This window comes from Sus scrofa, chromosome 9 (assembly GCF_000003025.6).
Source record: "Sus scrofa isolate TJ Tabasco breed Duroc chromosome 9, Sscrofa11.1, whole genome shotgun sequence".
In the NCBI taxonomy this organism is placed as follows: Eukaryota; Metazoa; Chordata; class Mammalia; order Artiodactyla; family Suidae; genus Sus; species Sus scrofa.
In genome coordinates this window covers 23,134,043-23,160,435 of record NC_010451.4, presented here as the reverse complement: position 1 = coordinate 23,160,435, position 26,393 = coordinate 23,134,043, and the positions used below count along the sequence as shown (strand labels likewise).

At 37.9% G+C, this 26,393-nt stretch overlaps 1 protein-coding gene across 2 annotated transcripts in view; it reads right to left on the bottom strand.

Moving 5' to 3' along the window:
• The window catches only part of NAALAD2 (N-acetylated alpha-linked acidic dipeptidase 2), a 55,031-nt gene that overhangs the window by 1,390 nt on the left and 27,248 nt on the right, over positions 1 to 26,393 (bottom strand). The window contains exons 9-19 of one of the 2 annotated variants that reach the window (XM_013979258.2): positions 25,902 to 26,000; positions 19,488 to 19,573; positions 18,831 to 18,950; positions 18,641 to 18,723; positions 15,878 to 15,941; positions 14,798 to 14,865; positions 12,867 to 12,958; positions 11,611 to 11,701; positions 9,376 to 9,640; positions 4,997 to 5,078; positions 3,710 to 3,802 (exon numbers count right to left, since the gene is read on the bottom strand). In XM_013979258.2, coding sequence (XP_013834712.2) covers positions 3,710 to 3,802; positions 4,997 to 5,078; positions 9,376 to 9,640; positions 11,611 to 11,701; positions 12,867 to 12,958; positions 14,798 to 14,865; positions 15,878 to 15,941; positions 18,641 to 18,723; positions 18,831 to 18,950; positions 19,488 to 19,573; positions 25,902 to 26,000 — 1,143 coding nt within the window. The remainder of the gene's footprint in view (positions 1 to 3,709; positions 3,803 to 4,996; positions 5,079 to 9,375; positions 9,641 to 11,610; positions 11,702 to 12,866; positions 12,959 to 14,797; positions 14,866 to 15,877; positions 15,942 to 18,640; positions 18,724 to 18,830; positions 18,951 to 19,487; positions 19,574 to 25,901; positions 26,001 to 26,393) is intronic. The other variant, XM_021062629.1, reaches the window with a different exon arrangement.

Below are 26,393 nucleotides of genomic sequence, written 5' to 3'. Positions count from 1 at the left end.
ACAAAAAATATGGGTGCCTTATGGATGTTTTTAATAAACAATTTAAAAATTATCTTTGTATTGCCTTTTTTAGCTATGCAACAATTATGGCTGTTTCCAATACTTTTAGACATGAAAAAGCAATAATGAAAGAAGCCTGTATTCCAAAAATACCATAAATGGTTAAGGGTAATGAAGATCATTCCACAAAGGTGAAATGGCTGTATATGGTTGCTCACAAAGACAATTTCTGAACACTCTTACCAGGAACCAGGTCTAACAGTCAAATCCTAGAGCTTCAAGATGTAAAGCTAAGTACAAGACAATATGGAACTCTATAAGCCAGGATTAATTAGCAAAGAGAAATTTATAATCATTTAGATTCCCCAGAGTACATCAGAATTTATTGCTCTTGGCTTTGGAATTTTAGTTTGGCCTCAAATGGGTATTTCTTATGAAGACAAGTATATGTGCTAAACTGTGTATAAACATTAATATTCTGATCTATATATAAACAGATATTACAGATACAGGTCACAGGTATTCCTTAGTACACATCCCCTCTTCTGGAAAACTGTAAAGTGAGAGTATAATACAATATTATGATAGAGGAATGAAGTAAACCAGATGAAACTGTAAACGGGGTTGTCTTAATTTCTGATCATCATTAGTGTATAGAAATGCCATAGATTTCTGTGTATTTTGTATTGTGCAACTTTACTGAATTTATTCTCATAGTTTGCGTGTGGAATCATTAGGATTTTCTACATATAGGATAGGACCATGTCATCTGCAAATGGTGAATTTTACTTCTTTCTGATTTGACGTCATTGACTTCTTTGTCCTAATTGCTGCGGCTAGAACTTCCAGTACTGCGTTGAATAAAAGCAGTGAGAGTGGGCGTACTTGTTCCTGATTGGAAAGAGATACTTTCTGTTTCTGAGTATGGTGGCAGCTGTGGTTCTGCCACATATGCCCTTGTTATGTTGAGATCCAGCGCCTCTGTGTCCAGTTTGTTGAGACTTTTTATCATAAGAGGACGCTGAGTTCTGCCAAATTTTTTCTATTGAGAAGATACGATTTTTTCATTTTGGTTAGAAATTTTTCACTTTCAGACTTTGAATACATGATGCCACTTCCTTCTGGGCTGTAAAGTTTCTGCTGAAATATCTGCTAATGGTCTTAAGGGAGTCCTCTTGTTCAAAAAGTGTTTTTCTCTTGCTGCTTCAAGATTCTCTTCTTGCCTCTAACTTTTTTGACTTTTTTTTTTTTCTTTTTAGGGTCGTACCTGAGGCATGTGAAGGTTCCTAGGCTAGGGGTCTAATCAGAGCTGTTGCTGCCGGCCTACACCACAGCCACAGCAATACAAGATCCAAACCGCATCTGCAACCTACACCACAGCTCACAGCAACGCCAGATCCTTAACCCACTGAGCAAGGCCAGGAATTGAACCCGCAAACCACGTGGTTCCTAGTCAGATCCATTTTCACTGCACCATGATGGGAACTCCTTTTTTGACATTTTAATTACAGTTTAGTGAGTTAAGGATCTAGCATTGTCACTGCTGTGGCTTGAGTTTGATGCCTAGCCCAGGAATTCGTGCATGCCACAGCCAAAAAAAAAAATGTTTGAATAATTTTAAAAAATACAGCTTTCATCTTCGATTAACAGTTCCAAATATAGTTTTTATATATACTGCAGCCTTTCTGGAGGACAGTCTGATGACAGTTAGTTAATCAAATTTAAAATGTACTTTTTTTTCCTTTGACCCTGAAATCTCAGGGACCCATTATTAAAACCTATGTTTAAGTGGGACTCAGGGACATCCTATAGAGGTACTTTTCATAACAATAAATAATTAGGGGGAAAAAACAAATTAATTAAAAGCCCAATAAGGACTAAAAAAAAAAAATTACACATGTAAGTTATTCAATGGAACACTATAAAGCAGATGAGAAGAAAGAACTATATATATTGACATGCAAAGACCTCGAAGATAAAAATAAGGGAAAAAAGCTGCAAAACAATGCATGGTCCCATTTACGTAAATACAAATGAATAAATACATGTATGTACATATGTACATAATAACATTCAAAATTTAACTCCAAATGCTTAACACTGACTTTTTCTGAAGAAAGTAACAGAAATGTCTAGTTGTGATCACTGTCCCTTTTGCTTTTTACTCTTTATGCTGCAGAGCCCAAACTTGAAAACCAAGAGATGGTTTTCTTTTAAATCATACAAGTTAAAAATAAGGGAGTTCCCATCGAGGCTCAGTGGAAACGAATCCGACCACAGGTTCAATCCCTGACCTCACTCAGTGGGTTAAGGATCCGGCATTGCTGTGAGCTGTGGTGTAGGTCACAGATGTGGCTCGGATCTGGTGTTGTGGCTGTGGTGTAGGCCGGCAGCTACAGCTCTGATTCGACCCCTAGCCTGAGAACCTCCATATGCTGCGGGTGCAGCCCTAAAGAGACAAAAAAATAATTAAAAATAAATATGTAAAGACAGAGTAATGATGGGCAAAAGAGGATTAACATGTAGACTTGCATTCAACTTTTTATCTATGTAAATACTTCACTGCTTACTGCCATTCCATTTGTATCAATAACCAATGTTCACCTTATTTGTGATTATGATTTTATACAAATAGCCATTCACTGAGTGTATCTCTCTCTCAACTAAATAGTCTGCATGCCTTAAATCTATAAACCTAAGGAGTAAAAGTATCATAATCTCCATCTAGAGCTGAGGAACCCAAGTTTTGGGGAAGTAATTTGCCCCATATGTGGCAGAGCTGAGCTCTAAGAGCCTGTGCTTATAGTTCATTAAATGATAATGCAGATCACTAATTATCTGTAAGAAAGGTAACATATAGAACTACCTTCTGTGTTTGTTGTTTGATGATAAACATCCTTGTAAAACCACAGTTATCACCATCCTAATTCAGATAAGGAAACCCTAGATGGGACTTGCTCTAAAGCACACATGTGCAAATGAACTAGAACACAGATTTTCAGACCTTAAATGCTAGGACCTTTCTAATTTCTACCAAGGAACCACAGTTTAAAAAGTACCTTAAAAAAAACTGCAGGTTATCCAAAACCAGCCAAGATACTGAAAGAAACCCTGAGAGAGAGGTAGAAAAAGAGGGTATTTCTTTAGGGAAAGCTATGGTAGCCGTCTTCAAAAACCTGAAATGTTATATAAAAATAGATCTAGACTTTTTCTATTTGGTTCTTGAGAGCAGAACAGAGTCAGAGGGAGAAAATTTCAGGGAAATACATCTTTAAGAGGAAAACTTTCTGTTAAGAAGACCTTTCCTAAAATGGAATGAACTTCCTCATGCAGAACTTGCCAGCCCTGGAAGATGCAAACAGTGGCTGGATAACTACTTGTCTGAGATTCTACAGAAAAGATTCATGTAGATGGCTGAACTACAGAAGCTCTCAGATCCCCTCAAAGATTCTACAGCTTTGAGATTTTGTTACAAGGAGTTCTTTTTCAACTACATATACATCTGCAGCAAAACAACACAATATAAAATTAATTTTTCTGATATTACAAATTATACTGTTATGCATAATCTTACCCCTATTTCTCTCAGGATACATATCCACTTTCCATTCATCTGGTAGCAGGAGTTTAAAGCAGACCTCGAGTATGCTGGTTTTGGTCACAGTGACATATACGGCGTCCTTTTGCGGAACACCTGTTGCCTCCTTACCTGTAGAAGGGTCTGCCTGGTAAACCAAGAGGATCGATGAACGCTCTTTCCAGGAGCATCAGCTGGTCATTCATGATTCTCACGGCAACAGGGCTTGGAGAATAAGAAATAGATAATTACAACACTTACCATGAAACCATATTTTAAAATAATATTAAATAAGGATACGGCATGGGGACATAAAGTTCTGAAATCAGATTTTTAAGAAAACGAAAATTAAATACACAGTAAGACCCTGTAAGCTACATATAACAGCAGGGGCGTCTTCGTAATATTTGTAACAGCAGAAGGGCCAATGGGGAAATGTTATGTTCTATTTTTCAAGACCACAGACTAATCAGAAAGAAGTAAAAGACATTTTTAATTCTTTGAAGGGGGACAGCCAGGCCTCCTGCAAAGGCCGACAGGGTGGGCCACCAAGGTGTTCCTCCTGATAAGCTATTTAGTTCTACTGTGGAAGAAAGGTGCAGAGTAAAGGCGGAAGGACACAAGAGAAAGGGAAGTTGCAAGAGTCTACAAGGAGGGAGACAGCTCCCCCTGGGCAGGGAGTCCCTTTCACATTTGGCATCTGCCGTCTCTCTTCTGCACTGCAGAAGTCTCCCAGACTGCCTTACAACCCAAGTGGGAGAGAGACCTCTCTCAGGGACACATACAGCTTTCTGCCTGCGTGGGAGGTAGGAAAGCTTATTCTGCTTGAATCTGAAAAAATTAAGAAATGCGCCATGCACTGTACTATGGAACAATTTATGCTTGTTACATAAAGCTGTGCGTATAACAAATTATTTTTCTATCTAAAAGTGGTAAAAAAAAAAAAAGTGGCAGGGGGTAAATAAAATGCAAAAAAATTATCAATAAAATATATCTACACGGATCCTCGAAGTATGGGACTGTGGTGAAATATATTACAAATGGATTGAAACCTGGAGAATTATGAATTACCTTCTATAATCAGAATTAGTATGCAAACTCCTGAAAACAGGTCTCTTTGGCCCTTGTCTTGGGATGAGTTTTTAGTCTACCATTCGACAGATAACGATCCTCATCCTCTAACGTGATTACAAACCACCTGGAGAGTTTTGCTAAAGTGCAGAATCTAAGCAGGTCTTGGGTGGGGTCTGATACTCTGCCTTTCTAACAAGCTCCCCGGTGATGCTGACGCTGCTGGCTGGTGGACCATAATTTGAGGAGCAATGATTTAGAGTCGCATGCTTCTGCGAGTGTACACAGTTCATTCCAAGAACCAGATTGCTTTTCAAAGCAGTAGGGAGCTTCACGTTGGAAACTTACTTATTAAGATCAACTTGTGAAAGTCTTCTATGAAAATCTGAAGCAGCCTCTGAGAAGTTTTTCACAGCAGAAAATAAGGAATCTTTTTAAAAAATGAAAAAGTAGAAGAAATTAGTAAGCATGAGTGTTTCCTGCTTCAAAGGTTCACTTTCCTGCCCTCCCCATTCCAAGCTGCTATGACTAAAGAGATACTGAAACCATTTTCCTACTGAGCCTTCTTCCAGGTCTATGGAAATTATTTTTTAAAAATATCATAACAAAGGAATAATGTATAAAATTAAAAATAGCAAAATTGGTTCTTAAGGAAACAATAAATTTTTAAAGTATAGGGCTTTATCCTTTTAACTCAATTTATCAAAATCTCAGCATTTATTCATTCAATACATATTTATTGGGACAACTCGAAATATACAGCTATAAATGAGCTAATGTTCCTGTCATTACAGAATAAAATAATGCCAATTTTAGTTTTTAAGCAGTTCTTTTAAGATTTTGTTTAAGGAGTTCCTTCTGTGGCTCAGCAGGTTATGAACCCAACTAGTATCCATGAGGATGCAGGTTAGATACCTGGCCTTGCTCAGTGGATTAAGGATCTGGCGTTGCCATGAGCTGTGGTATAGGTTGCAGACTTGGCATGAATTCCATGTTGCTGTGGCTGTGGCATAGGCCAGTAACTGCAGCTCCTTTCGACTTCTAGCCTGAGAACGTCCATGTGCTGCAGGTGCAGCCCCCCTCCCCCCAAAAGCAAAAAAGTAACAACACAACACAAAAAAAGATGTTGTTTAAGGACAGCCTGTGACAGACAGGCTGATACATTTAAACTCAGAGAACTAGGATCCAGTTTGTTCTAGCTAATCTTTAGTTTACAAAATTTCTGAGGAAAGGCATTAGGTAAATAACATCGTTTTTAATACAACAGCCTGTTTGTCATTTTCCATCTTTTCTAAACTGGGCATTACATTACATTACTGATTTGCTTCTTGCATTAATCCTGTGATGCAGGGGATTCAATATTCATTTTATAGATAAAGCATTACAGCTCCGGACACTGGATTTCTATTAGATCTCAAAGGTAGTAAGTAGTGCATTCAGTATAAGAAACAAGGTCTTTTTTTGGCCTAGAGGTTCTTTAAGCTTTAACTATTAATGCTTTTGTAAAAATCATGTACAAATCATATAATGTAATAGTGGAAATTAAGGACGCTAAGGGAAAAGAATGTTGAAAAAGGAATTTTAAATTTCAAATGAAGCACAGAAGTCAAAATAGAAAAGAATCAAACCGTGTCCCTGGTATTTTGTGTCACACGTGCATGATAACTTTGGAAAGAGCAGTTTCGGTTGAGCCACAAGAACATGAAACAGAGAGTGGATTGGTTAGTACAAGGTAAACAACTAGAGACAGAGTGTAGCCTGTCTACCCATCTATCCATCCTTCCATTCATCTGTCCTGCACTAAAACATTTTCTGAGGGACTATTCTGCTGACTGTAAACAATTTTGATTGTGCAGGAAGTGGGCACATTAGGGAGAAGAAAGGTTTTTAAAATAGAAAAGAAGTCAGGGCAAGAAAAGTTGGGGAAGAGAACTGGACACTGGGCAGCCACAGAACTAGGACTGCCCTCCTGCTGTAGCCTCTCCTCGTTTCTTCCTTTCATCCTTTCACTTTTCCCATCACTGCAGCAATTCTCCAATCATATTGATGTAAGCACAATTTTCTAAACTTTTTCTTCACTTTATTTCTAAATCTTAGTACCTGCAGCTCATCCTGTCTGAAGGTTACTAGTTCTTATGCAATGCTATTCGGAAGCCACTGCTGACCACCTGCCTTCGTCCTCTGCTCCCTGGGCACCCGTAACAGTGCATCCCAGGATTTCATCGTCTCTTTCTCCATAGGAGAGTTTCAGCTTTTCACAGACAATGACTATTTCTTAAACTTCCTTATATCTCTCAGGAAATAACACAGCACTTAGTACACACAGCAGACACTCAGCACATATTTGATAATTTTGGTTCATACTAAGAATATATATTCCCAAAATATTGAAAGGAAATGGTTACAATAAAACATCGTATCAGCTATCATTATGAGCACTCAGTGGCCGTCACCACTGTTTCTATAGATCAACCAATGGAATCTTGGAAATGCTGTATTTTTTTAAAACCATTTCACTCATAACAAACCTGACATAAAGGGGTTAGGTAAATTCCCCAAGGTTAAGTGACTAAATATTAAAGCCAGGATTTGAACCAGGAAACTGCTTCTAGACCCAAGGCTCAGTGTCGGGAGCCATGGGGCGCTCCAGTAAAGAAAACAAAGCCACAGTCGGCACCTGCATGAGGCTTGTCTGGTTAGCAGAGCTACAGACGAGCTGAAGAAAGAAGAAGGATTGCAGAGCAATTCCTTGAAAAACATCAGTTTCCTGAAAAATAAAAATGATATCCCCTAAAAAATATGTTAATCTATTTTTTCTGTGTTTATCCTTCTTTTTCTATCTTTGATTCACAGCTTTCTTACAGCTAAGGATTTGCCCTGGGTACATAAAACACCTGAACCAAAACAGAGTGAAGTCATTTAAACAATGTAATGGAAAAAGCCTTTGTTTTGGAGTAACAATTTATGGCACCTATTTTGTAAGAGTATACAGGGGAAACTTATGATTTCAGTCCCTTCACATGAAAAGAAGTTTGGGGCTGGGAAAAGTGTTATATGGCCTACAAATTGCTATTTTTTACAATAGATATATTTTTTTATTAAATAATAGTGTCACCTGTAACTCTCATCCCTTGTGGGGGCACTTGATAATTTTGGGGTATAATACTCCTTTCTATTGAAATTGGTGGTTTGGAACTTACGTAAGTCAGGACAATAGGTTAAATCCTTAGCTTGCTGGCACCAAATAAACCGCAGCCTTAAGAATGTCATGAGCCTAAGCCTTTCATGCATTTTTGTTAACTACATATGCCTTTAGTTAAAGAATGTTAGGTATTATCGTTTATTACTTATTAAAGCTTTGTTCTTAATATAGAATAGAATAGCTACTGTTATTGACCTTTTAAGAAAAATACAGTGTGAAACTTTAAGTTTGTAATCTTGAAGAAAAATCTAAAGTTGAAAGGAACATGTTTTAATTAACCTTTTTTTTTTTTTTTTGTATCTCAGGTGGCGGGAACAGAAAGGGATTTAAACCAAATGTTAATGTCAAATCTTACACAAAACTTGATTGTGAAATGGTATAAAAGCTGATGCTTTTCATTTAATAAATTGGGTCATCTGCAGCATGCAGCTGAGGAGTTGGCTCCAATTCTTTCCGCGCCGTTTGTAGCCCATCCTCTCCTTCGGCACTCCCTGGCTGCTGGGGCTGGACCCCGGCAGCTCAGTGCTCCTGCGTATGCTGCACTATATTTCACTGCTGCTTTGCTGAAGATGTATTGTGTGGAATAGCAACCACAAAATATTTTGAATATGAAAGAATGCACAAATGACATAAAAAATCCTCCATGTAAACACTAAAATATATATGGAGTAATAAATATAATGATAATTAATAATTACAATGCACATATGTAGTGGGATTGGTAGCTTTCTCTGGGTAATACTGATACATTTAAATAGTACTGTTCTTATAACAATAAAAAGTATTTTTAGGAGTTCCCGTCGTGGCGCAGTGGTTAACGAATCCGACTAGGAACCATGAGGTTGTGGGTTCGGTCCCTGCCTTTGCTCAGTGGGTTAAGGATCTGGCGTTGCCGTGAGCTGTGGTGTAGGTTGCAGACGCGGCTCGGATCCTGCGTTGCTGTGCCTCTGGCGTAGGCCAGTGGCTACAGCTCCGATTCAACCCCTAGCCTGGGAACCTCCATATGCCGCGGGAGCGGCCCAAGAAATAGCAACAACAACAACAACAACAACAAAAAAGACAAAAAGACAAAAAAAAAAAAAAAAAAAAAAGTATTTTTAAAGGCAGCAATACAGAGAAAGTAATTATCAACCCAATGTTTGTAGCACTAACTTGGCAAAATGGATTCATCCTACAAATATCAAACTAAATCACATTCTTTTTTGTTATTGTTGTTGTTGTTTGCTTTTTAAGGCTTCACTCAGTGGCATTTGAAGGTTCCCAGGCTAGGGGGTCAAATCGGAGCTGTAGCCACCGGCCTATACCACAGCCACAGCCTGGCCAGATCTGAGCCATGTCTTCAACCTATACCACAGGTTTCTCCTGAGCCACGACAGGAACTCCTAAATCACATTCTTTAATAGTTGTTTAAAGTTTGTTTTTCAAGATCAATAAATGAGGCAGGGATAAATTCTAAGATGAAATAGTATACCTTGATTATGACAGGAGATAACCATTATAAAATACCTGCTCAGCCATTTCTTACCAAATGATACTCCATAGTGTCTAAATTCTTGGTCATGTTTCTTGGATAATTTGTAGATACTTGTTGCATAGATTTCCAAAGCTTTTGCATAGTCTTGTATATTGAAAGGAATGATTTTAGAGTCTGCAAGCTCATAAACTAGTGCTCCTCGCAATTGAGCCACAGCAAGCTGTTTTTTAAATTTGGGGTCATAAAAGTTCTCTACCAATTCAAATGTCTCATAAATTGTATGGTACACTGGATAGCTGCTGTAATTATCTGTTTTCTAAAAAAAAAAAGAAAGAAAGAAAAAAAGAGACGGGAGAGGGGATTCGAGTATGAACAGACATTAAGTATTCAAATTGTAATATTTTATGGAATCATAAAATGACTCCATTAAAAAATACAACCATATGGTAAACTGAGTTTTATCACAACAAAAGGAAAAAAGTTAAGTCTAATTAACTAAAACTCTACCACCAAATGTTCACCAATTTAAAATTTTACCATTATTTCTTTTATACTTCATGTAATCTTCATTCAAAATACTGCTCCTTGAAAATTTTCCTTATTGTTTATTGGTAACTAATATTAAGGCATATATACTCAAACTGCATATCAACACAGTTTTAAATTATCAATTGAGGCAGTTCCCTGGTGGTCTAGTGGTTAGGACTCTGCACTTTCACAGCTGTAGCCTGGGTTCCACCCCTGGTCTGATAACTGAGATCCCACATCAAGCTACTGCACACCTCAGCCCAAAAATATAAGTAAATAAAATCATCAACTGATTGGGAATCAAAGGGTCTAGGCAGCTAAGTATGGACAGAGCTTAAGGATTATTCAGTTGACACTTGAACAACATGAGTTGGAACTGCAGGGGTTCACTTATTCGTGGGTTTTTTTCGATATGTACTACAGTACTACACGATCCTGAATGTAACATTATATGTAGATTGTCAACTCCTGGAAGGGTTGCCACCCCTGGAAGGGTTGGCCAGCTGTCTATTTAACCCCCTTCCCTGCCTTTCCAAACAGTGTATAGCCAAATGCCATTTAACCCTTGGTACAAAATTAAGGACTACCATTATAAACATGATCACAAGCGGTATTCCACAAAAATATTTTTGACGTCTTAGGTCTGCCTTTCCTAACTGCTACTGTGCTTTTCATGTCACTAAAAGGAATCCTTGTATTGGTCTCTCTCCTTCTATATAATATTCTGCTTTGAGTCTGCACTGTCTTAGATACTAGGTAACTTTGCTCAGAATGATGACAGTATAAAAGTAAACATGTCTTGAAAGAGGTAATGCACATCTTTATGTATGAAGTTTAATGAGAATTAGTATACAGATTTATGCACTTGGGGGATATTTTGGATCTGTTTTTGCTTCATTCTCTCTTCTTCGTTGTATTCTGGATGGTCAAATTTGCATGGGATACGTATACTAAACAAGCCAGATGTTGGCACATTGCAATTATGATTTGAAAATTATTAAAACCTGTGACAAATTTGAGCCTACTGACGTAATTTTCAGTTTGGTTTATGACATAGTGTATAACACACACAAGCAAGCATGGTATAGCTTCACATATCCACGTACTCGCGTATCATCAATGGATCTGAGCAGCCGTGGTGCAGAGCAGGTAGTGCACATCAGAAAAGAAGAATCAGGAGTTCCCGTCGTGGCACAGTGGTTAACGAATCCGACTAGGAACCATGAGGTTGTGGGTTCGGTCCCTGCCCTTGCTCAGTGGGTTAACGATCCGGCGTTGCTGTGAGCTGTGGTGTAGGTTGCAGATGCGGCTCGGATCCCGCGTTGCTGTGGCTCTGGTGTAGGCCCGTGGCTACAGCTCCAATTAGACCCCTAGCCTGGGAACCTCCATATGCCGCAGGAGCGGCCCAAAGAAATAGCAAAAAGACCAAAAAAAAAAAAAGAAAAGAAGAATCAGATCTTCCAACCAGCCTGCATCAGGAAAAGGATACAAGCCACGTGGTAGTGATAACCAGCTAAGTACCTGGCACACAATGTCAACTACCACGTCCGTGAATAACCCTGGGGGTGAACATTACAGAGTAACCCCAATTATTTCCTAGTCCATCTACAAAGGGACCTGCAGTCTAACTCTATTCCTAGAATCTTCCCCAGGCCACATGTCCACCTGGAGCCTGATGCCCAACAACTAAACGACAGAATTCCTAACCAAAAGAATGTGGATGAAGTGCTACTTATCTAAACTAATAAAATGGCTTACCCTATTCTTAGTGTAACGGATTCTGCCTGAAGCAATTCCAAGTCTCTGAAAATAAGCTTCAAAATCACTTCCAGATCCCAGCTTGCTGATTCTAAAGGCAGAACATAATACACACTTGAAGAAATAATTGGATAAATAAATAATGTAAAATTAAATAGATGGGACAATGAATCCTGTATGGCACATTTATGAAAATGAAGAAAAGGTATACACCACCCTTGAAGCGCTTTTTAGCACACAACTATTTATAGATAAATATGATTACCTATAAATCTGCATTGATTACAACCAGCATCAGGCAAGGACACCAAATATGGCAGCTTAGTAACTATGCTTTCTTCCAGATCTTCAGCATTTATGGTATTTGTTTCAAGGAAAAATCAAATAATATGTCATCTCTTGCCCTCAGAGAACTATAGCAAGAAAACTGACCTAAGAATCTAAATGTGTCTTAGTTTATTTCAGGAATAAATCTAAGTATAATATTTCTTTGCATATAACTAGGAAGCTACTATATACATGCAGTTTATATTACTTATAAAATAATTGTATACATCTACATATATATCATGTAATGACACAGAAAATCTTCATACAACAATGGTAAGTCAGTAAAACAGAATATATAATTACATATGCACTAAGAATTAACTCTATACTTTCAAACTATTAAACATATTTTTGAAATTGAAATCTTGGATGTTTTTAATTTTTTTTCCACTTAGTATTTTTTTAAATAAGCATTTAAAACTTATAATAGACATGCACTTAAACTTTCACAAGACTTATTTCGAATATGGAATAAAGCTATAAACGGCTACCCTCTGCTGCTGGTTTTAGAAATACTATTGCAGTAGCAAACAAACATCCGTCATATAACTTCAGTAAAGCTGTTGTATAAATGAGAAAATATAAATTCTTACATAAAATCTAAACTGACTACAGGTACAGACATAATTTGGTGGTTACTGATAACACTTCTTAACACGTATAGAAACAAATACTCCATCATTATTTTCACTGCATACTTATCACTTCAAGTTGTACTTATTCATTCATTTATTACATATCTGAATTAATTTTACACAAGAATGCAAAATAATGCTTAATAATTTTACTAAAAATTTGCCAACTAGACTTATCTGCTCTCTCAAATTGTTGAGGCATCTGAGAATGGCATGTCTGGAGAAACAAGGGACAAAGGGAGGAACTCAAGATTAATCCCGCAGGAGAAACCATACATACAAGTAATTTACCTAGGCAGGTTTTTATTTTCAGATGAAGGGTCCTTTTTCAACCAGCTTTCAAAAAGAGATTTGCTCTCAAAACCATCATCAGGGCTGGAGATCTGGAAAGGTAAATCAAATACTGGGAATAAGAGGCAGAACAACTAAATTTATGCCAACATAAAACCACGTGTTAGTTAACAAATACCAACTTCTACTTTCATCTCTATGTACATTTGTGAATCATATTCTTTATATAAAAATATGCTTTTACAAATGGTAGGAAAAAATTATAGCCCAAATTCTTGTTCATTTATAATCTCCGCCTACTTGGTTTTTGGTTTTTGGGTTTTTTTTTTTTTTTTGTCTTTTGTCTTTTTAGGGCTGCACCTCGACATCTGGAGGTTATCAGGCTAGGGGTCTAATCAGAGTTGTTGCTGCCGGCCTACGCCACAGCTCATGGCAACTCCAGATCCTTAACCCACAGAGCGAGGCCAGGGATCAAAACCGCAACCTCATGGTTCCTAGTCGGATTCATTTCCACTGTGCCACATGGGAACTCCATCTCTTCCTACTTGTAATTTTGCCATGTCCCTAGGAAAAAATTTCCTGCTTATACTGGTAAACTCTCTAAAAACATCTCACAGTTATGACAAGTATCATAACTTTAACGTCTGGCAGCTTAGATTTCTTTTAGTAGGAAATCACTGGGGAAGAAATTTAGACATACACTATTTAAGAAGCTGAACTTGAAACTGTCAATGTAAGTCCTGGTTTTGTAGGGCAGGTGGGTGAGGAAAAACTCTGATTTTATAAAGTCTAATTATATGTTTTTAAAAAGTTGGAATTTGATGAGTTTTAAAAACTACATATATCAAGTAATTATTCAAATGAAGTACACAGATATTCAACAAATAGATTACATAATTTTTAGAGATCCAGAGTACATCAGTGTTTTCCAAGTACTTTTTATATCAATAATATTTATAAAATTCCTGTGGGCTAAGTTAGTATGTGGAATTATTTCCATTTTTGCTTTTAGATGTAAAGTTTAACCTCTTGACTACACGGATGCAAAGTAATTTCTATAATGAACAAATATGACAATGTACAATCTTGTTAAAGATTCTTATATTTTTCTCCATCGGCAGATTTCTGAACTCCGTGGCCTGTAAGTCATGCCCCATTTCTTACCAGTCTTTCACCAACACCTTCTGCCTAGGACATACTGAGCTACCTACAGGTCAGGAAATATGTTCTTTCATTCCTCTGCATCTATTTTAAGTACTGGGTCCTCTGCTGATAAAGCCTCTCCCTTACTTTCACATTCTTCCCTTTAAAGCCCAATCATTTATTCTTCTATAAACACCCTCTAATGCTTCCCAACTTCCCCAGGTACCCCAGGACTTCAGCGTCTCTATTCCACAATTGTTCTCCATAGTATACGGTATCTAATATTCTAGTGAACCATAATTCCTCATTGACAGCTCTGTATCCTCTCTAGATTACAAAGTATTTGGATGCAGTAACCTTGTCCTTTTATCACTGATGCTGCTAGAATTTATTTGCAAAGTCTGATGCATAATAAACTTACAATAAATACTTATTGAAAGAATAACTGAGAAGCCAAGGCAATCTTCAAAGCCAAGGCTTTTCCATTCCAGCTCAGCATCCTTTCTGTTATATCGAAATGCCTCTGCCAGATCAAACAAAAGACCCCATACATTACAACAAATATATATAATCATCAAGAACTATTATTAGAACAGAGAGTAGCACTATTACTTTCATAGTTATGTTGCATAAGTATATGGCGTGTTAAAGATTTTGTACTGATGTGTTATTTATACAAATCAGCTATGTCTGTCACCAGTTTAAAAACAAGTATCACTAATTTAGAGAACAGGAGTTATTCATTCATCTATTCATCAGAAAACATTAAAACGGATCTACTTATATACCTCTTTTGTTAGTTTATACACCAGTTGGTAAAGAAGGGGTGTACAGTCAACTCTGAGAGTATAATTGCCTGAAAAATAAATGAGACACAGAGTATTTTAATCGGCCCAAGTGAAATTCCAATTTATATTTAATTCTCACTGTATTTGGTAATTATAAACAAGACATAATAAACTTCAAATTAAAGGCATCATTCCACAGAATTTAAAAATAGGGTGGAAACAATTCTTTGGGAGCAAGAGGGACACGAGGACAGAAGGTATAGGTGGACTTTGCTGCTCCCATAGCAATAGCAAGGGTCATTCTGATTAAGGCAGCATCACTTAGGGGGACTTTAGCAAAGGAAGTGGTAAGGCTACAGTATTCTTTCTTCATTCATTCATTTCAATGGGAGTATAGATCAAGACATTGGGCTAGAGCATGTGAGTAGCTACTAAATGTGCTCTGACATTTATCCAGAAATAATCCTAATACAGTGAAAGTCCAGAGATACAAATGTCACAAGTCAGGGTCAAAAGGAAGTCTGCAGTTTGTGCTCACTTCAAAGAGCTACACAGGAAGAGGAAGTTCCCGCCATGTGCAGCGGAAATGAATCCAACTAGTATCCATAAGGATGTGGGTTTGAACCCTGGCTTTGCTCAGTGGGTCGGGGCTCCGGCAGTGCCGTGAGCTGTGGTGTAGGTTGCAGACACAGCTTGGATCCAGTGTTGCTGTAGCTGTGGCCTAGGCCGGCGGCTGTAGCTCTGATTTGACCCCTAACCTGGGAACTTCTATATGCTGCAGGTGCAGCCCCAAAAAGCAAAATAATAAAACTACACAGGAAGACTGTGATAAAATACTAGAGTTTTAAGTAATAATCCGAGATAAGCAAATGGTAAATTACTAAAAAAAAAATTAGGATCAATAGCTTAGTTATTAACCATACTGATTCATTTGAATCACAATGATTTTCTCACTGGTAAAACGGATAATGAAGGTTTTATTAAGCTATCTCATCGGAAAAGGATAATCTTAGATGGTTTACAAGTTGAATTTGTAGACTTACACAATGGTACACTATTTAATAACAATCTGAAATTTACCTTCTACAGATGAATCTGAGTTGATATAAGCAACACCTCTCTCCTGGAGTGTTTTTACATTCTCCTGTAGTTGAAGCAAAGCTGTTACTTAACTCATATTATTTACATTTGTGGAAATGTAAACAAAATTAACTTAGTATGAGTAGTCTGCAAACACCTTTATAAAATAAATACCTATCCCTTCAACCATTATTTCTGAGGAAATGCTATTAACTGGTTAGTTGACAATATTGATGCAATTAAGACCAGAAATAAAAATATTACTGCTGTAGCTACTGCTTTTAGGAACAATAGGGAGCCCCAGAGAAAAAGCATTTTCAAAATGTGGTTCTTTGCTCGCCTGAACCAGAATATGAAGGAGCAAGGCTCACAGATTCTCAGCCCCACCCCAGATCTACTGAATAAGAATTGCTCACAGCAAGGCCTGGAAATCTGTATTTTTTTTAAAAAAAGCTATACCCGGCAATCCCTACATACATTAAAGTGTGAGATTACCGATTTGGATATCCAAGTAAATCATTTTACAAGTAAGAAGCTGGAAATTTCCATTATTCTAAATATTTAATAAAAGATATGATGAAGAAAAAGAACAACAAATAAAAAGCAGAGGAGGATAGAGAAAAAAAACTAGAGGAGGAGAAAGATGGACAGCAGATCAAAGAAGATTCTCTCTCTCTCCCTCCTCTCCTTCCCTTCCTCTCACTCCTGTGCTGTCTCTCTTTCTCTCTCTCTCTCTCTCACACACACACCCTAGAAAGATAAAGCAGAGAAAGACTAATGTCCTCACCTAGAGATGTACTACGATGAGAGAGCTCTTTGCTTTTGTCTCTCTAGCTTCCTACCTTATATGAACACGTTACATAAAAGCTATGAGTGGTTATCGCACAAATAAGGATTCTTGCCTCTGCACTTGCCCACACAGGCAAAATGACAGCTGACTCTGCTATAATCAGCATTTCCATTGTAACAGATTTACAGTAGAAATAAAGAAGCGTCATTAACTATATTTTAAAAAGGTAAGTCGGAGTTCTCGTCGTGGCGCAGTGGTTAACGAATCCGACTAGGAACCATGAGGTTGCGGGTTCAGTCCCTGCCCTTGCTCAGTGGGTTAACGATCCGGCGTTGCTGTGGCTCTGGTGTAGGCCGGTGGCTACAGCTCCGATTAGACCCCTAGCCTGTGAACCTCCATATGCCGAGGGAGCGGCCCAAAGAAATAGCAAAAAGACAAAAAAAAAAAAAAGGTAAGTATGCTGCTGAATATCATCAAGCATCTTGTAGAAAACTGGAAACATTATTGAAATGGTCTTTTAACACACATGTATTTAAACTAATACAAGCATATGATTTTTTTTTTTTTTTTTTTTGGCTTTTTAGAGCTGCACCCGTGGCATATGCAAGGTCCCAGGCTAGGGGTCCAATCAGAGCTGTACCTGCTGGCCTACACCACAGCCACAGCAACGCAGGATCCGAGCTGCGTCCACGACCTAAACCACAGCTCACAGTAACGCCGGATCCTTAACCCACTGAATGAAGCCAGGGATCGAACCCACATTCTCATGGATACAAGTTGGGTTTGTAACCTGCTGAGCCACAACAGGAACTCCACAGGCATATTATCTTGAATCCTGGATTTATTTTATCTTTATTTTAAGCTATTGAAATTATACAAACAGAGACATGTATTTATATATGTAGTCATAAGAAATTACCTACTTCTAAAAGTAAATGACCTGAATGAAATTCAATTCATCTACATTAAGTCGATTCTAAAATGCATGTTCATAATACCAACATAATTATAGAACTTTGTAATGTAAGTGGAATCAAATGATATGTGATACAAGTAACTGTGTATGATTTTACTCCCATATTTATGTAATTCGTATTATTATTTTAAAGTAAAGTAAGAGGAAATGAGTCAGAAGGAAAGTATTTTAAACAGCAGACAATGGCAAGAAACAGGATATGCATTAAAATAAAAGTTAGAGGATAGTGGAGAAAAGGTGCTTTGTGGTGCACCTGCCTTTATAAAAATGCACGAGCTTACCTTGGCACTTTTAAGAACTTAGTTACCCAACAGAGAGGCTAAGGGAAGAAGATGAAAGAAGGGAGCCTAGGAGAAACACTTAAAGATAAAGCATTACGAGCCAGTGACAAATGAAAATTAACCCATATCTGAAGGAAAAAAGTAACCCCTTGAGATCATAAAGCTTCAGTAACTCAATTTACAAAATTATCATCTTTATATTCAACAATAAGGCACTTTTGTTAATGGTCAAATATACCTATGGTTACAGTTACATGTGGAACCTGTAAAGGTGAAATTATAATCAAAGTCTAGTCACTGTAACAGAACATTTTATGTTGGCCTAGATAGAAGAAATCCAAGGACACTTCAAAACTCGAAAATTAGCTCCAAGGATCTGTATCACCTTTTTCGATAAATTAATTCACTTGTCGGAAACAGCTTGCTAGTTCTGACTACTTTCTGAGCTTACAGAATTTTCAGGAAAGAAATACAAATAGAAACTAAAACAGTTTGACAATGAAAAATACATTTGTTTAAGGCCCAGTAATTAAGACGACATTCTGTTTTGTCAATCTGACACGAAAGTAAAAACAAATACCATTTCTGAAATGTTCCTGGGTTTTTATCCAAATTAAAGCCATATTCGATTTTAATGGAAACTATTTGTGCTTATCCTGAGATACATATATTTGTTCCCTGTTGAGCAAGAAAACAGGAACTTCTGTCTTATTTACCTCAGCCCATTCTGTGGAACCCAGAAGTCCAAACTCTTCTGCATCCCAGCTGGCAAAAATGATGGTTCTTCTTGGTCTCCATCCTGTAATCGTTGTTATTAACATACACAGTTAGGTACACCTGCCTAAAAACCAGGGAAAACCCAGTGAGTCACTTTTCGTCATCACCTATCAAAGAAACCTTACTTGCCTCTACTCATCAGTTTTCCAAAACTCTGGGCAACTTCTTGCAAAACAGCAGCCCCACTGGTTGGGTCAATACCTCCAAATACCCAGGAGTCTCGATGACCTCCCAGAATAATATACCTGTCTGGAAAGGAATGTGTTCAAATGAACTATAGCTTTGAATGCACTATAAAGAGTAGTAAATTATGTTTTTAAATGAAGAGTTCCTGTTTGGCTCAGTGGCAATGAACCCGACTAGTAACCATGAGGATGCGGGTTCAATCCCTGGCCCCACTCAGTGGGTTAAGGATCTGGCATTGCCATGAGCTGTGGTGTAGGTCACTGAAGTGCCTCAGATCCTGCAATGTTGTGGCTATGGCATAGGTCAACAGCTGCAGCTCCAATTTGACCCCTAGCCTAGGTACTTCCAGATGCTGCTGCCAACAAAGCCCTAAAAAGCAGGAAAAAAAATCTCTAAATTAAACTTCCTCTTGCATGAGTTTCCCTATAGAAAATAATCAACACTATAAGGCAGAGGCTTCCTTCAGAATCGTACTTTTTTTTTCCAATTTGTTTCACATCGGCCAGAAAAAAAAAAAATCAATCGTTGACTAAAATGTATCTTCTCTTACTCTTTTAATCTTTGTAAAGACAAAATGTTTTTAAAAATTCACTTACTCACCAGGTTCCACAGATCCTTTGATAGTTCCAATCACATTGTAAATCCTTGTGATTTGATTGATGTTATGAACATGCATTTTAACCTTCCTAGAATTTCAAAGGGAATGAATTACTTCATAGAGAGCTTTTAAGTCTAATAGCTTTCTTCCAATGTTTTATTATAAAAAAATCTCAAAAGTACAGATAACTGCATGACAGGATGATAAATTCCCATATACCCACCAGCTGAATTCAGCAACTGCTAATATTGTTGAGCCATCTCTAAGTTCAGACATCAGGTATTAAGCGTGCACCTTTTTTAAATTTCAAAATTAAATTTTAAAAACCAAATACCAAGATTTTATATTTTTCCTCCCTCATAGCTCTATTGTTGATAATTATTTAAAATTCAAAATATTCTATTATTCAACTTGCCTTGGGTATTCATTCTAAAATTTGTAAATATACTCTACATAATTACAAAAATAAGCAAGATAACCCGTTATCTATTAAAAGACAAAGAAGCTTATTTTTCATGTGTTTTATATTTATATTAATTCCTACAATTTGGCAACTTTTTTCTAGATTACTGAAGTAGTCTACCAGTGCATTGTTAAAGAGCTGACTGAGGGCTGCCCATTAGAAACATCACAAATTCTACTGTTAACTGGCAATTTGGGAAGCACCTGCTACAATGTACATGACAACTACATGATGAAACTTTTCCAGGCCATCACTATCGATCTGATTTGGGCTTGCCTTTTAAATATTCATTCATTGCTATCACTGACATGTGAAATCTGAAAAAAGCACACAATGAACTTCTTTGCAGAACAGATACTGACTCACAGACTTTGAAAAACTTACAGTTTCCAAAGGAGACAGTTTGGGGGGTTGGGGGATGCGCTGGGGGTGTGGGATGGAAATCCTATAAAATTGGATTGTGATGATCATTGTACAACTATAAATGTAATAAATTCATTGAGTAATAAAAATATTCATTAATCAATTACAATTAACCAAATTAGAATTCATGGGGACGTATAATCAAACTCAGAAACACAGAAAAAAAATGCCGTTCACATTTTATAAATCCAAAATGGGAATACGTTGAGCCCCTTTTTTATAAAGGAACAAAGTAACTTTTTACCTATGACAGGCTTGCAAGAGGTGGGCAGGGAACCTCAGAAGGTTCTCATTTTTAGTTCATTTTAGAAGAACTGACACCCACGCACCTACAGCCAACTCATCTATAACAAAGGAGGCAAGAATATACAATGGAGAAAGGACAGTTTGTTCAATAAGTGGTGCTGGGCAAACTGGACAGCCACATGGAAAAGAATGAAATGAGAACACTCCCTAACACCAGACACAGAAATAAACTCCAAATGGATTAAAGAACTAGACATAAGCCCAGACACTATCAAACTCTTAGAGCAAAACATAGGCCAAACACTCTCTGACATAAATGACAGCAACATCTTCTCAGATCCACCTCTTAGAGGAATGACAGCAAAAACAAAAACAAACAAATGGGACTTAATTAAAATTAAAAGTTTCTGCACAGCAAAGGAAACCCTAAACAAAACAAAAAGACAACCCACAGAATGGGAGAAAAATCTTTGCAAATGAATCAACGGACAAGGGATTAACCTCCAACATTTATAAACACCTTCTGTGCTCCATACCCAAAAAACAAACAACCCCATCCAAAAATGGGCAGAAGATCTAAACAGACGGTTCTCCAAAGAAGACATACAGACGGCCAAAACACACATGAAAAGATGTTCAACATCACTCATTAGTAGAGAAATGCAAATCAAAACCACGATGAGGTACCACCTTACACCAGCCAGAATGGCCATCATCACAAAGTCTACAAACAAGAAGTGCTGGAGAGGGTGTGGAGAAAAAGGAACCCTAGTACACTGTTGGTGGGATTGTAAATTGGTGCAACCACTGTGGAAAGCAGTATGGAGATGCCTCAGACAACTCAAAATAGAACTACCATTCGATCCAGCAATCCCACTCCTAGGCCTCTATTCAGAGAAAACCATGACTCGCAAAGACACATGCACTCTGATGTTCATTGCAGCACTGTTTGCAGCAGCCAAGACATGGAAACAACCTAAATGTCCATCGACAGAGGAGTGGGTAAAGAAGATGTACATATACACAATGGAGTATTACTCAGCCATTAAAAGGAATGAAATACCAGCATTCTTACAACATGGATGTACCTAGAAATTATCATGCTGAGTGAAGTCAGCCACATAATGAGACACCAACCTCAAATGCTTTCACTGACATGTGGAATCTGAAAAAAGGACAGAATGAACTTTTTTTCAGAACAGACGCTGAATCACAGACTTTGAAAAAATTATGGTCTCCGGAGGAGACGGTTTGGGGGGGTGGGGGGATGTGCTTGGGTGGTTGGATGGAAATCCTGTGAAATTGGATTGTGATGATCATTATACAACTACAGATGTGATAAATTCATTGAGAAATAAATAAATAAATAAAAATAGAAGAACTGACAAGTTAAAACCTGTATATTGTTAGGTGAAAATTCTGATCTGATTTTTCCCTCCAAAAGTACATTCCGAATACATATTTAATTCACGTGCAACATTCAGCTAAAAGTGCCTTTGGGTGTTTTTTGCACTTTAAGACATTGAATATAAGATTTATTTTTGTTGCTGAGAGAAAAATAGCAAAATGCAGAAATACTGTTTGGCATGTATTTCTAAATATATAAGTCCAATCTATTAGTTAGAAAGCCAATTTCATTGATGTTCAGCCATTAAATGAAGAAAATTAGAAAAGAATGATGTAACAATGCAGAATGTGGAAAAATCCCTTTTATTCTAAACATGAAAATAAACATAGGCTGTCTGCTTGGATTGTCAAAGAAGCTCATCCACTTCTTTAGTCCTTGCATCTTTCTAGTTTTTAGTGCCAGTGACTCCAAAAGAGTCTAAAAGAATTATCTAGGGAGGTGCTGCTATGGCTTCCAGTGAGGTCGGTGTGAACAGTGTGGGCTAGGCAACTGAAGTTCCCAAAATTCCAGACAACTTAGGAGACTGGCTTTGGGGTGTCTACCCCTTCCCAAGCAAAAGGAATTACTTCCAGAAGAACCTGATCCTCCATTTGAGATTCCTTGCTGCAGGAGTCTGACTGGCCAGGAATTTGAGTGACACTGACCTACCTAATGGCACATCAGTCAGGGATGTAGCCATAAAGGCACATGGAACCCCTGTGCTGGATTTGAACCTTCCAAAAACAGAGCCTCCCATCTGCAACCACCATAAGACTTGCCCTGAAAGCTAAAGTTCAATTCAGAAGGGCACCTTTCCTTCCCTGCCTGATTTCCTTTCCTTCGCTGAGTCCACTCAGAACAGCCTTCTCCAGTCAGCAGGCAGGCTGCAGTGAAAGTGTCCTCTGGAGTTCCCATTGGGGCTCGGTGGGTTAAGAACTTGACTAGTATCCATGAGGAGGCAGGTTCAATCCCTGGCCCCACTCAGTGGGTTAAGGATTCAGCATTGCCATAAGCTGTGGTGTAGGTCTCTGATGCAGCTCAGATCTGATATTGCTGTGGCTGTGACACAGCCAGCTGCTGTAGCTCCAATTTGACCCCTAGCCCGGAAACTTCCAGTTGCTGTAGGTGCAGCCCTAAAAAGAAGAGGAAAAAAAAAAAAAGCATCCTCTGTTCCATAAAATTCTATATATAGTTCCTAAGATTCAAACAGTTGTTTGAATACACAAACATGAAGCCTCACATAACAGACGGCTACCTGTAAAGTAACACACAGATTGTTTATGGGGTGGGGGGGGCAGTCCCCCAACCCCTGAGTTGTTTAGGGGTCAACTATATTTGTTCCATTATCACTTCAAATTTATCATGTTCCGAATAAACTGAACTTTAGAATACAGGCTTCACAGGGAAGAGATTTTTTTTTTTTTTTTTTTACCTATTTTGTTCACTGCTGAATCCCTCCAAAAGGATGCTAGGGGTGTAGTAAATAATCAATAATTGTAAATTGAATGAATAGACTCCTGTATAGAAAGACTAAGAACCACCCTAGCTCATCCAGCAGAGTTATCTGTGCCGATCACTGTCACTGTCGTTGACTATTTTACGACTCTGTAGAAATGTAATTAGACAAGCAATTCATGTCCACTGAAATGCACAGTTTGTCCAGTGAATGTTCAATTGACTTCCCTCCCCCAATGTGGAAGAAATCTATTTTTCTGCTATTAAGCACACTCTTTTCAGCTAATGAGCTCATTTTTTGTATCCTCTTTGAATTCTCCTTTGAACTCCTTTCTAGTCCCCTTACAAATTCATGCATTAAATAAAATTTTTACACACATTCATTTTGTATTTGTATGAGGATTATGGTTTTACTTTAAAAAAAAAAAAAAATCCAGGAGTTCCCGACATGGCACAGCGGAAACAAATCCGACTAGGAACTATGAGGTTGCAGGTTCGATCCCTGGCCTCACTCAGTGGGTTAAGGATCCAGCGTTGCCATGAGCTGTGGTGTAATGACATACGCGGCTCAGATCTGGCGTTGCTCTGGCGTAGGCCAGCAGCTACAGCTCCGATTAGACCCTGAGCCTGGGAACCTCCATATGCCACAGGTGCGGCCCTGAAAAGATAAAAGACAAAAAAAAAAAAAAAAAAATCCTTTATCATTTTTAGAAGTCCCACTGAGATGTACAATGGATTCTTCTTGAAGAACCAAGAACAAGCAGCTTAAATCCAGACATGCCTTCCTTTGCCTCACAGATGTAAATCCCAAGTAACAGAATTTTATCTTTGCTGAATCTCTGTATCTCTAACTTAACTATTTTCTACTGATTTTGTGTTTTGTTTACATTTCCAGTTTCTTTACAGAAGTTAAGTTATTCTCCACCTGTGGTGGCAACACTGAGGAAACTAGTTTCATATCTGGTCATTTGGTAATCTCTCTAAATGGATCAAAAGATTATCAAGATTTCTGCTGGGTGAGAAATGTCTTATTTTTAGCAATTTTCTTTTAAAATGTGTGTATCTGTCCATTTTGAGTTCAAATCAAATGGGAATTTGTGCCCGTGGTAAAGCTGAAAATCTTTTGGATATCCTGACTAGGGGAAAATTTCTGAGTTTCCTCTTGAACAGTGACTCAAGCTATTTATTTTTGCTTTCTCTGTGTCTGTATGTGTCTGTTTATAAATCAGAAAGGTCTACATCTTTCATGGTGTATCTCTAGAGGGTATTAACAATTAGATAATAAAGTCTCCTATTAAAGGAACTCCATTCTAATTGAGTTCGAGAGAAGCACTTATCTAAAATATTTGCAAAATTCCTGTAAACTAAAATTAAATACTTCAAAAGTTCTGAAATTAAAAAAAAAAAAAAACCTCTTATAGACCTTCAAAAGGATGCCAAGAATCTAAATTCACATTAAGGTAAATTGTTAGCAAACAAGACTGGTTTAATAATGTTAACTTAAGAAAAACGGCCGTATCTTATCTGAATCATCAGTGTTACGTTTCCCTTTCCCTCTCACATTTCAAGCAAATCAAAGAACTGAACGTTCTGATCATGCCAGGCTGTTTTCCGCTCTGTACAAGCTGTTCTCCGCAGCTGGCATTTCCTCCTATCTTGATCCAGTGGAAAAAGCATTACTCTTTCGGTAAAAAGAAGCTCAATGAACACACATTCTGGGATCGCTCCTTCTCTACAACAATGCTGTCATGGATTCATAACAGTAATAACCAAAATGATAAATATATTGAGCCTTAAACCAGTTACACTTACTCATCTAACCTACCCACACAGGAAGGGATCAATAAAGGTTGATTCCTTTCCTCTCTTCACTCCATCCCTTAATTTAACCCAGTGCTTTACAGGCATTTTGACACTTATCTGAGAAACAGTTTTAAAAACAGGTGAAAAGGGAGGTTAAAATGTTAAACCTGTAACTCCAAGGTAGTAATCTGTGATATTCACAAATCAAATTCTGTGATATTACCATTGGAAGAAGAATTTAATACACCACACCATAAGTAACTCTTAAATGATATAACATGATCAATAGTTTGTTATGAAATATGAGAAAAATATAAGCAAAATACATACAGCAGAAGAGTCATCTTGACATTTTTCCATTAAACATATAAATCTTGGAGTTCCCGTTGTGGCTCAGGGGAAATGAATCTGACTAGCATCCACGAGGAAGCTCAGTGGGTTAAAGATCTGGTGTTGCCATGAGCTGGAGTGTAGGTTGCAGACACGGCTTGGATCCTGCGTTGCTGTGGTGTAGGCCGGCAGATGCAGCTCTGATTGGACCCCTAGCCTGGGAACCTCCATATGCCACGGGTGTGGCCCTAAAAAGCAAAAATATACGCATATATTTTTTTCTATGATAGTAAAGTAACATAAAATTACCTGAAAGTATCATGCCCTGCAAAGCCAGGGCCGATATTGTAATCCACATTAAGACTTCCCTTCCAGCTCTCATCTGGGGCAGCAGTTCCTCCTAAGTAGCTGTCAAGGGAAAATGAAAGCGACAGAAAAGGGCTGAACATCAGGCTTTCTCAGAAGAAACCATGAAGTGTGCTGATGAGACATTTCATTCATTCATTTAACAAATATATATTGAGGATTTACTAGGTGGAAGGTACTGTAAAATTCCTTTCCTTTGTGGAGTATACAGTCTAGTGAGAGAGCCATAACTGAGATAAGAAAAATACGGAGGAGTTCCCGTCATGGCGCAGTGGTTAATGAATCTGACTGGGAGCCATGAGGTTGGGGGCCTTGCTCGGTGGGTTAGGGATCCGGCGTTGCTGTGAGCTGTGGTGTAGGTTGCAGATGCTTCTCGGATCCCATGTTGCTGTGGCTCTGGCATAGGCTGGTAGCTACAGCTCTGATTCGACCCCG